The following is a 16,864-nucleotide window of genomic DNA, read 5'->3' as shown; positions in this document are numbered from 1 at the left end:
CGTGCCCCGGTGTGGGGGGTAACCGTGAGTTTGGGGGCTGAGGAGAGAGAATACGTGTGTGCTCACGCTGAACGCACAGGAGGACAGCTCCGTTCAAAAAGACTTGTGTTTGGGTTTGTTTTGTTGTTTGATAACCTTATGAATCATTTGCTTTCGGTGTAAAGTTAATAATCTGGTTATTTGTTTTGAAGATAAAGTCTGTCTGGGATTAAAACTGCTGCCTTTTTCCCTAGTAAGTGTAGGGAGCTGTGTCAGCCGTGTGAAAGCAAGCGGCAGAGTCTGCAGTAGATTTCGGTAATGGGGAGAGAAGGTCTGCTCGCTGGGCTAGGCACCACCTTAATTTTTAAATTTCTGAAAGTTCTTCATAATTGTTGTGGATGGCTATTTAGAACGAGATATTATTGTAGTTAGGAGAAAAAGGAAGGAGACATCAAAGACTTGTTTGAAACAGAATGAATTCCAGTACAAGTGACAAGTAAAGTAGAAACAAATTATCACTTACGTGAGGAAAAATTAGATTTTAAATCAAAGTCATGTTAGTCCTTTATTCTCTAGAATTGCTGTTCACTATAATGCTTTCTTGGTTTCTGCAGTTTGGATGCTAAATCTACGAGTATCCAGGTAGTAGTTAAAGAAGGGGGTCTGAAGCTCATCCAGGTCCAAGATAACGGCTGTGGTATCAGAGTGAGTAAACAAAGTTGACAGCTGTATGCTGGTGTTTAATACTACCTTTTAAAATTTATTAATGTTTCTGATCCTGGAAAAACTTGGAAATGGAAAGTGACTATTACTTGTCCCTTTCGCATAGAAAGAAGATCTGGACATTGTATGCGAGAGATTTACGACGAGTAAACTGCAAAAATTTGAAGACTTGGCTAGTATTTCTACATATGGTTTTAGGGGCGAGGTAAGCTCTTCGTCAAGGTTTTGAAACTGTTCATTGTTTCTTGTTATCCTGTTGTAGTGGGGTTTACCATCTCATTCCCAATACCCTTTACAGAAGCCTCTTTTTTCTGAGAGAGTCTGCCATGTGAATATAGTTGAAAACACATTTCTGTGTCTTTCAAGATTAGATGGATGCCTAGGGAGAGGTATAGATTCTTTTTCCTTTCTGGAGTAAGATTTTTTTTTTTTGAAAAAGTAAACCAGGAACCTACAGGTAAAAGATAATGCAAGATTTGAGTGGAAGGTGAATCTTTGATGTCAGACATTTGTCTAAATACAATACTTTAAATTTTTGAAATGTACATTTGTCTTCCTTTGCGTTTGCTATTAGTCAAAGTTAGTATTTGTGACCCCTCAGATGTACTAGTTCTCCGTATTCTCATAGGCTGAAAGAGCAGTCCAGGATGAGTTCTGCTTTCCCCCTCCAGACGGACAACAAGATATGCTACCTGTGCTCAGATGCGTAGATCCTTGCGTGCTCCAGCGAGTAAACTGCTTGAGTCCTCTCCTTACACACTTTCAACATAATCTGCTCCACAGCCAGTGGAGTCTGGTCCTGAGGCTGGTTTCAGCAAGCTGTGTAGACATGTCCATTGAGATTTCCAGGAAAACCATTTTAACCCAACTTTTACCTGCAGTCAGGAACAACTTGAGCAGGGATGAGAAAGTAATGGCTAAAACCTTTCAGCTGTTTTTTCTTAACATGAGAGAGAAAAGGGCACAACTGTAACAACTTTTCAAATTTCTTTTAGGTATGGTTATGCTACTTGCATTGTCAGAGATAAGGAAATGTTAGGAAAGCCAAAAGAAGGTCCTGGATAAAAGTCAGTGTTATAAGTACTAAAATTTGTTAAAGCTCTACTGACCTGCAATTTTCTTGTAAGGGTTTTTATTAATTACTTACAAGTGGTATCTGAAAATTTAGTGATGCTGTTTAAAGTGTGGACACTTCTCAGTGGTCTCCAGAGCAAGGTTTACAAAGATGCTTTCTCTTTCTCTAGGCGTTGGCCAGCATCAGTCATGTTGCCCACGTTACGGTAACAACTAAAACAGCTGATGCAAAGTGTGCATACAGGTATGCTACCTATTATCTAAGTGACTTCTGCTGCATGTAATAATGAACAGATGTATTTAATTATCTTTTTAGTGCTCTTACTAAGGAGGAGGGTGGGGTAAGGAATTAAGTGTTTCTAGGGTAGTTACAAAAAAGACCTAGAATGTGAAAAAACATAGTTTGTGTGATTTTTATTTTTTTTAATTCCAGATCATAAAGATAAGCTTTAGCTAAACAATGTATTTTAAAAGTTGGGGCGGGGAGTGGTGAATCTTAAAGGGAATTCTACTTCAGCAGACAATGTAGGGTAAACTTTTGTCTTTTTCTATATTTCAGATAAAATGATGTATATACACAGTCAGTGTGTCTTGGAAATTTCCTAAGTGTCTGAGCACAGGAACTTAGAGCTTAGTTTGCTTTTGTATGGTGCCTAATCCTATCCAAAAAAGCTTTTGAATATTCTTCTGAAAACTTACTCTAAATATAAGGAAGCCTATCCATTCATTTCTCAACTACTTTTAAGAAAAAAAAGGAAAGAAAAAAAAGAGGCTTTGCATCTTGGTTTTCCAAAAGCTTGTGTGACTATTGTCTGTCTTGCATTAAATGTGTAGGATATGTGAGAGGGCAAAAAAAGTATGTCCTTTGAACTTGCGCATCTGTATAACTTGCTGAAAGACCTACGTGGGTCAGAAATCTCCTCTGCTCAAATTCCTGTTACAATCAAAAAGGAAACTGATCCTATATGTAAAGTCAGTAATTTCTTATTAGTATAAGTGAAGTGTAAAGTCTAGTGGAAGAATTATTATTAGTCCAGGTCTAGCTATTAAAGATAAAATATAATAATCCTGCCTTTACAGGAAAAGCCTCAGTAATACAATTTCAAAACGCATATCCATTACTTGCCCCTTTTTCTCTGCTGTTATTTCCCTCTCCCACTGCCCCTCTGGGCCCTAAGGTCAATGCAGAAAGGTGGGGGGTTGCCGCCAATTGCCAGTGTCCCAAGTTCTTTGCTGGGAGGAGTATGATGATGATGGGATTTCTTTTGTCTTATCCCTTTTGTCGTCATCTGTCCATGTCTGCTCCCCTGTAAATCTAGATGTCTGACAACTTTTTATTTTTATTTTCTGCCTAGAGCTACTTACAGTGATGGAAAAATTAAAGCCCCTCCGAAACCCTGTGCTGGAAACCAAGGGACTCAGATCACGGTGAGTTTTTGTGCTTGTTCTCTCGTCCCTTTTCTGTTCCCTGGTCATTATGCTTGTGCCACTTACTGGCATATGTTACATTGTAGGGTACATGACAGTATCAACTTGCAGAGTATCTTCCAAATGACGGTGATGATGTTGTTGTTTTGTTGGGTTTTTTCTTTTCTTCCCCCAAAACAGCAAGGTAAACTTCGGTGGGAAGATGAGGGCTGGCACAGGAAACTGCAGAACCGCTGTTTGTTTTTCAGTCATATCCTTCATATATCATACCAAGATTGAATGTGGGTTGGGATTAGGATTGGCATTAGGATTATGAAGAATAAGGAGCTCAGAATGGGAAGGAATGTGCATGTTGCGCAGTGTAGGGTGGAAAGTGGAAGCCTGGCCTAGGAGCCTGCAGGTGTGTGTCTGTCTTGCAGTGGGAGCACACACCTGGCAAGCTTCACAGGTCAGTGTTTAGGATAATGTGTCTTAAAAAAGAATCTGAACTTTCAATTTCTGCCTTTCTCAGTATAGCAGAAAAATAATTTGCATATTGTTTAAATAAATGGTGCAAATGAACAGTTTAAGCTGCTGTTTTAATGGTGCTAACAGCCTTGATTGTAGCAACTGTTTTAACATTTATTTGCATTTCATTAAACCACAGTGTAATTAGGGAATCCGTTGTCATCTGCAGTGGAAGGTATATAACTTTCACTGAAAAGTGAGCTGTAGAGTTGTCACTGGTAAAAACACTGATGTATCAAAATACTTGCAAGCATACATTTCTCTGGAGTTGTATTTTGTTAGCTGAACCTAAGCAGATAAGGAGTAAATTGAATGTTGATCCTTCATAAACAAAAATATTCTCAGAAAATTTTGTAGTATCTATTAAGAAGATGGATTTAGATTAATTGTATAGTAAGAGAAGATTTTTTTAAAATAATTTTTAATTGTGATCTTTTTCTCTGTAGGTTGAAGATCTCTTTTACAATGTAAATACAAGGAGGAAAGCTTTGAAAAATCCGAACGAAGAATATGCAAAAATACTAGAAGTTGTTGGCAGGTAAACCGAAATAGGCGGCTTCAATTTTTTTATACTGCCATGAGGAGTACTGAGGTCTTTCAGAGGGACTGGCATGTGTGTGTTTGGTGTAATTTTTTGTTGTTTTGGGGTTTTTTAACTATTTGTTAGTGTACAGCATCGGATAACAACAGTGCAATTGGATATGGAAAATCCAGAGGAGAACCAGTGTACTCAGTCTATGACGATTAATTATTAGTAAGAATTCCAGCAGACAAATGGTGATAGAGTTGAATGAGTGAACTCACAATGCACTTGGGATGAATGGAATCCAAGTAAAAACTGTGCAGGAGCATTGAGATTTGGCTGAATATGAAAAAGCTGAACGGTGATTTCACATCCTCCAAAATAAAAGAAAAAAAATCACTTTAGCTACCAGAGGTTCCCTTACTGGATCCCTTTGTTGCATCTTTTGTCATGTGCAGAGGCTTTGCAAGCAGGACCTACACGATTTAACCAAAATAGCTGCTTTACACTTTCAATAAGCACAAAAGCTAGCAAAAAGTAGCAAGACTGTATGCTAAGTGTTAGCCTGCTCCCCGACTTTACTGGCCAGGCAGATGTCAGACAGGAGGTGGAGGGTCAGGTCCCACTGCTCTGTGGAACCGGCTGATCTGAAGTCTTGCTGAGTTACAGGCTTCCAGCTCACTGAGGTTTTTCTTCCAGTAGGATTTTACATCTCTTCATTTTGTGTGTGTTGTTTTCTCTTGAATTTTTGGGTTACTAACTGTCCTGGTCACAACAGTCTGGACAGAGGACTGACAGAGGACGAAACCTCGGTCTGCATTTTTACATTTCTCATCTTGCAAGGTTCTACAGTGTGGTCTTTCTCACAACTTGGCAACTTCCCTAGAAGTCTGAGCCAAGGTTACGCAGCTGTAGTGCATCAGAACTTGGCCCTGGGATCGATCACAGACAGCTGGACCATCTGGGCAGGGGGAGTTAGAAGGGTGAGCCAGCTGTTTTTCAGATCCTTCTCCATAGTAGTTGAGACTTGGTTCTGTTATACTGAGGAGGTTTTGCTGTTGTTCTGGTTAAACCTGTGCAATGAAACTAAACTAACCAGGTCTATAGAAGCTGATCAGGTGTTTTTGAGAAATAAGCTAAGCTGATCCTTGAATTTCATATGGTTACAGGTGAGTTCTAAATAGAAAACATTTTTATTGCTGTTTAGTCTATAAAAGCTCAGTTTAGCTCAAATCACATTGCTGTGTAACAGGAAATGAAATTGCCCCTGTTACTAGCTGCTTTTCAGTGTTCTGGAAAGGTAACCTTTTCTTTCCTATGCTGCAGTCTTACGTTTACTGATTTATTTATTTTTGTTGTTGTGTGTGTTTGTTTTTTTTCAGGTATGCCACCCATAACTCAGGTATCAGCTTTTCAGTTAAAAAGGTATGTAGATAAAGTCTTTGTAACTTCACTCTGTGTGTGTGTGTATATATATAGTGTATATCTGAAAACTTGCACGGCATCTTTTGCAATGGGAATAGTGTACAAAGCCTTCCCTTGTACTGAAGTGCTGAAGTGTATGTTGATGCAGCTTGGATAGAAAACACATTAGTTACAAGTAATCTAGACAAAAATATATTTGTCAAGAGTCTGGAGTTTGTGGTCAACATTTTATTTTGTTTTAGCTTTTGGGCTGTTTCAGCTTCTTTTGAGAGTCTTGGTTACTAATTACTGTATGAAAGAGGATGGGGTAGAGTACCTTCATTCTGTTGCGTTCTTGGTAATTATTTACTGAACTGCTTATGTTCCTCACTTGCAAAGGCAGAATTACTAGCCCAAATGGGTCTGATGTGATCTAGCAAATCTTGTAATCCTGTGCCTTTTACCATCTAGTGTTTTTTTTTCTGAACACAAATAAGTAAATAATAATACAGAACATTATAATGATGTTATGTCCCACGCCTTTGTGTTAGAAGCGTTATTGTTAAGTTTAATGTATTTCTAAAACTTCAGCCAAAACTGTGACTTGATGTTGATTTCTGCTCTCTTTAGCAAGGTGACACCGTGTCAGATGTTAGAACCTTATCAAACGCCTCAACAGTGGACAACATCAGGTCCATCTTTGGAAATGCTGTTAGCAGGTACGGTGATGTCAAGTTCCTTTTGACATGAAGTTTTCTAGTAAATCTCCCTCCCCTTTCTCTTCTAAAGAACACGGGCTGTGCTAACTTCTGCTTCCTTGAAGGTGAATTACAGAGAAGAGGGAGGGTTGCAATAATAGAGCTCTCCTTTGTCTTGCAGAATGTGTGACTTTTTTTAGTATATCAAAGGAAAGAGGGAAGTTGCGAAGCTGTTCCTTTAATGTCCTGAAAGGGCACCATCTCCCTGTAACTTTCTGCCTGCTCATTTAAAACTGTTCTCTACAAGTTCCTAGGCTCTTCCTGTGCCATGAGTATCTTACCACTTCTTACCACAGTCTGCTGTCTGATAAATTTTGAAGTCTCCCCAAATTACTTTTTTCTGAAATCTTACGGTTTAATATTTTGACAGAAGCTACGTTAGCTGAGGCTGAGTAAACCAGGCAGAAAAGCTGAAAACAAATAAAACCAATCATCTTTTGAATATGTATCTGCCACTTTAGGAAAAAGTCTAAGACATTCAGCTGCAAAGAATTAATTGAAAGGATTTGTGGAATGGATTTGTCCCATGAATACTTGGGTGTGAATTTGATTCAGTTACTAAAGCCACACTTCACATGTGAAGAATGTCACTTTAAATACATGGAAACACTTTTATGAAACAGCAAACTGGAGAGGCTTAGTGATAAGGTTTGCAGTGTTGTTTGTACTTCCTTGTTACACATTTGTTTTTGTCCACTAATGCTTGTTTGATACAGTGTTTCCTTTTGTACAGTTCTGAATAAATTGTCCATGTCAACCTAAATGTTTTGATCATGTTTTCAAGCAAAACTTATTTTACCCAGTTTAAGATGATGTTTAGTCTAGCTTGTTATTTTGACTTAAAAAATGAACACAAATAAAAATAGCACTTGGTATATATTGAGGTTGAATTGGAAATAAGTAGCCCATCAGCAAAAGTGGACAGAGTAGTTCAAGAAAAAGAATGTTCTTCCCTGGCTGCTGACAGTTTTGAAGTGTCCTCGTCTATCACTGTCAATGACTTAAAACAGTGAAATGCATATTAGAATTATCAGTAGATGTTTATAATATTATGGATACTGTGATAAGGTATTAAAAAGATAATGTGAATAGTTTTACAGACTCCGATCATACAGGATCACTAGCGTACACTTACTTAGAAAGAAGAAACAATGCAGTTCAGGTTAAATAACTTTTGTGGCTCAGCAATGAATGTTTGAACTCTCAAGTAATTCTAATTTTTAATTAACTGTGATATAAATACAGAACAGTGTGTTGCCACTCACGAGTACGAGTACTGTTTGAAATCTGCAACACCAGAATTCATTTTTTGTGTGTGTTTCTGTCAAACTGTCAATAGGGAACTGATAGAAGTGGGCTGTGAAGATGCAAGTCTGGCCTTCAAAATGAAAGGCTACATCACGAATGCAAACTACTCTGTGAAGAAATGTATATTTTTACTCTTCATAAACCGTAAGTTTTAAAAAAAAAAAAGGCAGCATATGTTGCCTATGTTGTCATATGTCGCTCACATAATAATCAGATCTGAAGAACTGCAAAATGTATGAGTGTTCTTAAAAATGCAGAAAAATAATTATTACAGTTAATTGTAGACCTCGAGGTGTTTTTCTCTTTGTAACGTGCATCATGCTCTGCACTCTAAATAGTGGAAAACAGCTAAAACTTGTCCTAAAGAAACTTAAGTTTATGGGGTATCAAGGTTAATATTGTGTCCTGCCAACTTACACAGAGTGGTCTCTCCATTCTGTAGCACCATTGGCACAGTCAACAAACCTTGACTGTATGAAATAATGAAAAGGTAGTCCCGTTATTTCAGTATTTGAGGAAAAAAATACTTCTAAATGTAAAACATACAAAGAAGTTACTGCCTATTCCTGGTTTTATATGAAGCATAAATAGGTCTTGGGGAAAAAAGGGTATAACGGATGCCTTTTGAAGAATCAAAGCACAAAGATGTTGGTCTGAAGGAGCAGCTGGGCACTGTGCAGTGTATTTTAGTGGGGCTCTTTGAAAACAGCATTTTGTTCTGTGTTTCAGATCGACTGGTAGAGTCAGCCGCCTTGCGGAAAGCCATAGAAACTGTGTATGCCGCTTACTTGCCAAAAAGTACGCATCCATTCCTATACTTAAGGTAAAGTAATAGGAAGAAGTAGCCTTTCATACTGTCTTGTTAGGACATAGCTAGGGTGAGTAGGTCTAGAAGGACATTTGTGTTCCTGATAGTAAAGCATTGCACTGAGCTAATTAATTGCCAGACAGGAGATAATTAAATTGCATTAAATCTTAAGAAGACAGGCCTTATTTTCAGAAGTAGTGAGTCTCTGTAATTTCAGTTTAAGTCCTTTCATGTTAACTCATGAGACGTTGCAAGTAATAATATTTCTAAAAACTGTTTTTCGTAGTAGTACAATGGAGAGATTGGTTTAAGCTTACCTATGTCAGCTGATTTTGGTAAGTTTGGAATAGAGTTTTTCAGATTAATTATTTTTAATACACTATGGTCAGATTTGTTTGGTATAACTTTAGCAGGTTGCACGACCATTTTGACTTCTTTGCATGGAGTAATGGCCCCAAGCCTGACAGATTCTGTACTGAAGCAATCTGTGCCCTCTCTGCCATCCAGGGGAAATTTTAGGTTATCTTTTTTTAAAATGTTTTCCAGCCTGGAAATAGCCCCTGAGAATGTAGATGTGAATGTGCACCCTACAAAACATGAGGTCCATTTCCTTCATGAAGATAGTATTCTAGAGCGCGTGCAACAACATGTAGAGAGCAAGTTACTGGGCTCTAATTCTTCAAGGATGTACTTCACTCAGGTGAGAACACGTCTGAAGTGACTACAGCTCTGCGCTGTTTTAACTGTCATGGATACGTTTACTCTGTTCAATAGTACAATCTATGCAGTGAGTGATAGTTGTCAGCATTACACTGGTTGCTTGAGATCTTTGCTCTATGTTTCAGGGATGAAATTGCTTTCATATACTTATGTTAACGATGTGGCAAAAGAGAAAAAGTGTACGAAAACATTTTAAATACCTTTCTGTCAAGTATCTGCTCAGTCTTTCTAATTTTACAAGTATATTAGCCTTCACATGTGGTAAATTAGTTTTTATTCTGCCCTGGTTTATGTAAAAGAGGTGTGACTAAGGAAACTGTTCCATATATTTGACAACACTTTGGGTTTAAGCTAACCAGAGAAAAATCAGGAAGATTTCTTAAGCTCTCTTTATGTAGAGCATAGTATAAGGATTATAAGATTTTTAAAAAAAACCAAACAAATTTCCTTGTGATTTTTTTTTTTACATTGAAGATTTTTCCCTCTGAGACAAAGGAATGCTAATTAGTGGTTTTGTTAACTGCCAGGATGATGACATTCATGCTCTGGACAGCAAGCACAAAGCTGGTTGCCTGCTTAAGCAGCTGACACCGTGTGTGGGGGAGTTGAGAGTTACTTGCTTCTGAGCAGTGTGGTGCTGTGAGAAGGGTGGCTTGATCATTCTGGGTTTTCTTTCTTGTTGAATCTTTTCTCTTTGTTTCCCTATATCTGAATGAAGACATTGCTTCCAGGGGCTGACTGTTCTTCCAGTGAGGTCGTAAAAGCAGCAGCAAACTCTTCTGTGGTTACCAAAGGAACCAGTGATAAAGTTTATGCGCATCAGATGGTCCGCACCGATTCCCGAGAGCAGAAATTGGATGCTTTTCTTCAGCCAGCGAACAACCCCCTAAGTACGGGCGCCACTGAAGCGACGACAGAGGTTAATGCAAGAGCTCCGGAGGGTCTGGTCAGGGCACAGGATGCCGAAATGGAGGATGTCAGTGATGTAGTTGAAATGGCTGATGTTCAGGAGGACACAGTGATGCCTGCGGGGCTGAGTGAGAGCGGACACTTGTCTCCTGAGACCATGCCTTCTCGGTAGGTCTCATCTTCCCTGAGGTCATGCAAGGCTACCTGTTTATTTCAGGGCCTGAAACCGAAGATTTTTCTGATCTCTTTGGAGTTCTGCTTTTTTGGAAGGAAAAGTTTTCCTAGAAAAACTTTCCATGGCATTTTATTGAGAGATTAAACTTCATCTGTGAACTGTAAATTACATAACTTGTGATTAAATTTTGTAACTGGAACAGCATTTCCATGCATACTGAAAGGCAGGAAGCAGTATGAATAATGACGTTAACTTTAGTTTAGGGAGATCATCCTGGTCTGTGTCTTGTTGGAGGCCCTCCCTTTGTGGGGGGATAGAAACCACCTCACTGAATTTTGCAGACATTACCCTAGTAAAGATAAAAGTGCTGTAATCTTTTTATAGCTCCTGCAGGAGGTGTTATGAGAGGCTGAGGTCTGCTGAGGGAATCGGATTTCCCTTTTCCCCAATATTACAGAAAAATGATCATGAAAAAAATCATTAGAAATGCCAGCATTTTTTGATGTGTCCTTTAGAGCCCAATTTGCTTGATGCTCAAACAACAGATGTCTGATGTGATTGGTACTGGAGAGTCATAAATTCTCTTACGAACTACTGATGCATAATTTGTTAGGAAAAAGTAGTAAAATAAAACAGTCTGTCTTTCTGGGAAGCTTTGGGAAACTTTCTGCATTTTGTGTGTTAATGGACAACATGTGAATTGAGCATCCCATCTATTGGTATGTTTTCCCTACGAGATAGGAGAATTGAATGTAATTCCTTTTGTTTCTGCATTGCAGAAAAAGACCACGGGAAGATGTGGACATGGAAGTGGAGAAAGAAGACACCAGAAAGGACATGACGGCTGCCTGCACCCCTAGAAGAAGAATTATCAACTTGACCAGTGTATTGACGCTCCAGGAGGAAATTAGTAACCAGGCACATGCAAGTAAGCAAGGATTTTGCCTCTCAAGATTATTGTTATTCCACCAACCAAATATGATTGATTGAACTGCTGAGGAAAAAGGTATTTAAAAGGTGGCTCCGTCAGCTCACTGTGCTGCTAATGGAGCTTTTAACAAAAACGTCTGCAAGGCCCAGCCTTGAGCAGGCAGCTGCCATACTGAGCCACACTGGAGGAGTGTTTTTTAAAAACCTTTGTGTACCTTGTTAGTTGACAGCTGTTTTATGCATTCTAAATGTTTTGTAAACTTTAGCTTGCATCATAACTACTAACACTGTAAAATCACAGCTTGTAAAAGCTTAAGTTGCTTTGTAATTTTCAAATGGAAGTGGCAGCTATGATACGGTCATCACAATCCTGCAACTAAGCAAAATTTTTGTAGACTGGGATGTGCCTGATAATCATCACTTTTATTTACTGCTTTTGCTTTTCGCTTTCACTTGTATCTGTCCCACTTACATGAAATGATGAGACTGGTGAAATATTATTCTCTCTTCTGGTAAGAGTGGTTTTAGGAAAAAGGTAAAAGGCTGGCAGTTCTTCCTAGGATTGTTTCCCTCTTAACTCTTTCACTTGCCTTCGGAGTCATACTGAGTCACATAACCCATATTATTCAGTCTAAATGTTGGGAATCTCATGTTCTGGGGGTTTTGTTGATTTTATTTTGATTTTTCTGGTAGTAAGAACTGGGGACGTGCCACAGCTAAAATGGCTAGACTAACACACATCTGTAATAAAAAACTTTTTCATAAATTACTAAAAATCTTGATCTTTATAAGGCATGTATTTACACTAAACTTGTGCTCCAGAAAAAGTTTTGCATTAGGCTGGTAATTCTGAGCTGGTAATTCCGTATCTGACTGTCAGTGTTTAACTACTGAAATCCAAGAGTTGTCCCTGAGCTATACAATGTCCAAAAATGTCTCGATACACAGTAGAGCTTGTGCAGCTGCTTGAGGTTGTGTCTTGTCTTCACCTATGTAAGAAATACCTACAAGAGACTCTTCCAAGAAAGAAATATTCTTCTCAGTGTTGCATTCCTTTGGAAAAGGTAACGGTGGAATTTGGGTAGCGTCATGCTCTGTACGTGCTGTGACTGCGGCGCCAAGCTCCTGTAACAAGGCTGCTCCCAAGGACTGCGCTAATGTGGAATGCCTAAAATGAACTTACTATGGAATCTGAGTTCTCCTACTTTTTTTTAATATATACGTATATATAAAAATGAGAAGGTCAGAAACCTATTTTGGGGCTGAGAAAAAAATAAATGATGGAACTATTCTATCCCACTTTCAGAATTTAGTTGACAACATTAGATTTTGCTGCAAAGTTGTTTTACACCTGCAGTTTTCTTTGAAGTATGTCTGTGCTCCCTTACTGATCTCCTGTGGCTGGAAATGAATTTTGAAAGGCTATTCAAGTCAAGCACAGAGATTTATTACTATTTTTTAAATCTGCATTATAACTGTTATATAACTATTCTCACTTACACTTTAATATATATATGTGTATGCACACAAGTGATTAATATTGCAAAGCATGTGGATAATTGGTAGTACAGGCCTGTAAGAAGCAGCAGGGTACAGCAGTGACTGAACGGTAACCTGAGACTTTTAACACTAAAAAGACACAAACTACCCAACTAAATAAATGAGGGCAGAGTTGCAAATATGAAATGATATCCTTTTGTTTCTCTCCCTCTCCTCAACTGTTTCAGATCTTCAGGAGATGCTACATGATCACTCTTTTGTTGGCTGTGTCAGTCCTCAGTGGGCTCTGGCCCAGTATCAGACAAAACTGTATCTTCTCAACACAACAAAACTCAGGTAAAGAAGCTGTTAGACTTGGTGGTGGTTGAAAGAAGTACCAATTACCAAGCTAATTAGAAGGAGGAAGGAAATGACAGGAAAAAGATCATCTATTTCTTGTTGCCTATCTGAAAAATCATGAGGCTAAAGATTAAGCAATCTGTTCAGAACAGTGGAAACAAGCCTGGCATGCTTGGGAAAAATTGTGGGGAATCAGTGTAATTAAAATGCCAGTGACTGTATTCTGTGCTCACAGACTGGGGAAGGGAAAGACATTTTATTTGCTTCATGGTGGTCTACAGCAGACTGCATAAAGATGAGTGGGCCGAGCCTTGTAAAACCTTCTATCCAGTTGAGTTAAGTAAGGAGCTGCAGGACATCAGTGGCACACAAAGTTTGTATTTTTGCATATGCAGCCTTAGAGGGCCAGCTACATTAATTTTGTAACAAATAAGAGAATATACTTAAGATGGACCTGTCTTAGCAATTTCCAAGCTCCCGTGCATTTTTTGCTGTGCAGCAAAGGAGTAAAGAGGTTGAAATATAAGGTATTTGGGAATAAATTGATAGTGGCTGCACGCTTGAGTACATAACACTTCTGCGCCAGTGTGGCTGATGATGTCAGAAACCAAGAAACAGATTTAATTGTAAACATCTAGATGGTACATGTGAATCTTAAGCTGTTTAAAGTAAGACCTTTGCTAATGTGAATGGGTATGTACGTCTGAGGCTTCCAAGATGACCCTTAATTTCCCCCTCCTAATTATGGTAACTTGGAGATAACGTGAGCCTGTCCATGTAACTACTTCTTGTACTTCAATTTAGCCAAGAACTCTTCTACCAGATACTTATTTATGACTTTGCGAACTTTGGAGTCTTAAGGTTATCTGTAAGTATAATTTTACATTATATCCTATATAAAAAGACTTTTTAAAAATTTATTTACAATAAGCCTATCCTTTCAGACAAATGTATGGTTTTACAGGTTGGTTTTTGTCCACTACAAGAGCGATGTTTTGTTTCTTTTACAGTTAGAATAGAATGTAGAAGACTTAGTAATTTTGTAGTTACTACTGCAAGTTGCCATCCTGGCTGCTTGTTATTAGTGGCACTTCTGGATATTCACCAAGTTTTGCTGTTACATTATAGATTTTTGTATTCAAATTAATTATCAGAAGTACAGTGTTAATTGCTAGTGTTTATCCTGTAAATATCACAGAACTTTGGAGGATTGTGGACTACACAGAATCATCAGAAAGAAATTCATACATTTTAGACTGGTTATAATAAGCAGAACTGTTTGCTCTGCAGGCCAGAACATTACAAGTAGTTTATATGTGAAGGAAGAAGCTATGGATCTCCAATAGAGTGTGTTGATCATTAAGAACAGTTTGCCTTCTCCATTTTTAGGAGCCAGCTCCTTTATACGAGCTTTCCATGCTTGCTCTAGAGGATCCTGAAAGTGGCTGGACAGAAGAAGATGGCCCAAAAGAAGGGCTTGCTGAGTACATTGTGGAGTTTCTGAAAAAGAAGACTGAAATGTTGAAAGATTATTTTTCTCTTGAAATTGATGAGGTGACTGCTGCTGTTGCCTCCAACAGTAAATGAACAGTGGACTTGGCAGTGCTGGGTTTACTGTTGGATCTGATGACCTTGGAGGTTCTGTGATTCTACATTTTGGTAACAGATAACCACAGTAGTTTGCTTGTAGCACTTAAATCTTACTGGAGCCAGTTCTTAGTAAGTGGCTTACCCCTTTCATTAAAAATGCTCAGGACTTACACTGCTTTTTAGAAGGGTGCTACACGAAGTAGTTTATATTTAATTAGTTACCAAATTGAGTAATTTAGTCATTGCTTCCATAACTAGAATGCAGACCTCTTGCCCAGCCAGGTGTGCAGCTGAACTCTTGGGATACAGCATCACCACTGCTCTCAATGTGCTGTGGCCTAACGCACCCCTTGCTCTATACAAAACCTAATGGCTTCACCAAGGGTCGCGTAACCCAGACAGTCTCCTGGGAAGTGGGACCTGTGTAGTCGGTGGGTGGAGGAGGAGGTGCTGAATTCAGGTCTTCCTGAGCTGAGTGGCTTAAATCCAGACCTAGTGAAGGTAAACACCACCACCACTAACCCTCTTCCTGCAATGTCTGCCTGGCATCAGGCTTTAAAAACTTGTAACTTCAGATACCACTAAGGCTCACTAAGTTTGGTAACAATCAGTCTTACAGTACGTAACAGTTTTGGTGCATTTACTGTAAGAAAGAAATTTTTATTTCTTTTTTTTTTACTGAAGCAGCAGTGTTGCCTTGCAGGAAGGAAACCTGATTGGGTTACCGCTCCTTATAGAGAACTACGTTCCGCCGCTGGAAGGACTGCCTATGTTTATCCTTCGCTTGGCCACAGAGGTATATTCTCTTAATGATTTTATTCATTCACAAACTACTATTTCTGTTTAGGAGAGAATGAAGTGAATCAAATTAATTCATCAGAAGCTGCAAAGGAAAGCCTGGAGTTGGTTAAATGTACTGTTAGGTACTCCAGCTGCTTTTGCTGTGGTTACTGATTAGTTGTGCTTTGCCTCTGCATTTGTAACTACTGACCAAACGAGCATATATTTTGATTTGAAAGCCTGAATTTCTACCCCCCCCCTTTTTTTTTTGTTGTTCTTTACCTTACCAGCCCCCAAATGGTGAAGACATTTTCCGTATTAAGAATCTCTATCAAGTCTCTGACTTACCCAGATTCCGTTAAATGACTTCTTTTTCTTGTAACAGGTAAACTGGGATGAAGAAAAGGAGTGTTTTGAAAGCCTAAGTAAAGAATTAGCTATGTTCTACTCCATTAGAAAGCAATACATACTAGATGAAGCCAACCTGACAGACTCTCAGGTACAAGACTATGTCACTACTCATATAGACAAACAACTGCCACCACACAGGAAACTTCTGCTGTTTCAGCTCTCGACTCCTAGTCCCAACTCTACTTTCAGTGAAGTCAACCAAGCAGCAGCTTGGCAAGATTCTTAAAGAATGTAGCTTAAATTTTGTGAAGTATTAAGAGAATCTCTTAACTCTGGGTATTGCAGTGTACTTTGCCTGCCGAGTTTGGGATGTGTTTTTTAATGTGGTGAGCTATGATAGATTTCTACAGAAGAGTAAGGATGCATATAAATTAAAAATAGTCCACTTGTGTCTCAGCATCTTAGTCATTCAGTTAAGCTAGCTGATCCTGCAAGTGACTTTCCAGAGCTTAAAACTAACTTTATAGAATGAACTTCTCTACTACTAGCAGAATTTTACAACTGCTGTACTCCTAGTTTCTTGAGAAATGCCCTCCTCTAGTAAAAGTGAATTTCAGTTTAATTTTGTCCTTTTTTTTCCCTGTATTTCAGAATGAAGATTCTGACTCTGGCTCAACAACATGGAAGTGGACTGTGGAACATGTACTTTACAAAGCTTTTAGGACTCATCTTTTACCTCCTAAACACTTCACAGAAGATGGCAACATTTTGCAGCTTGCTAACCTGCCTGACCTGTATAAAGTTTTTGAGAGATGCTGAGCAAGTAGCCATTACAGACTGGTGCATATTAAGAGACACTCATGCTATGTTCTGTTTTACTTAGTACAGGATAAAGCTGAACTCTTGACAGAGGAAAGAAAAAGGGGATTTAATACCATACTACCATGATAGCAAATGGTCTCATTTTCTTTCTGTTGGATCAAAGAATAAAAAGAATTGTTTTAACTGTGTCTAAACCCAACTGAAGTTCCTAAAATAAAATCTCCACTTTCAGTTTA

General features: G+C 38.6%; 1 protein-coding gene across 1 annotated transcript; it reads left to right on the top strand.

The window, feature by feature from the left end:
- Window positions 1–593: 593 nt before the first annotated feature.
- MLH1 (mutL homolog 1) lies at window positions 594–16,859 on the top strand (the record flags this gene model as incomplete). The annotated part of the gene is made up of 18 exons (XM_009703133.1): window positions 594–684; window positions 809–907; window positions 1,947–2,020; window positions 3,132–3,204; window positions 4,158–4,249; window positions 5,617–5,659; window positions 6,269–6,357; window positions 7,736–7,848; window positions 8,434–8,527; window positions 9,059–9,212; window positions 9,951–10,309; window positions 11,096–11,244; window positions 12,974–13,082; window positions 13,890–13,953; window positions 14,475–14,639; window positions 15,379–15,471; window positions 15,841–15,954; window positions 16,458–16,859. Coding segments are annotated over 18 exons (2,143 nt in total), but the record flags the coding sequence as incomplete, so codon positions are not given.
- Window positions 16,860–16,864: the final 5 nt, after the last annotated feature.

This window comes from Cariama cristata, unplaced genomic scaffold (genome assembly GCF_000690535.1).
Source record: "Cariama cristata isolate BGI_N322 unplaced genomic scaffold, ASM69053v1 scaffold31606, whole genome shotgun sequence".
NCBI lineage: Eukaryota > Metazoa > Chordata > Aves > Cariamiformes > Cariamidae > Cariama > Cariama cristata.
Note: the sequence above shows the minus strand (reverse complement) of the source record. Positions and strands in the feature narration are given on the sequence as shown.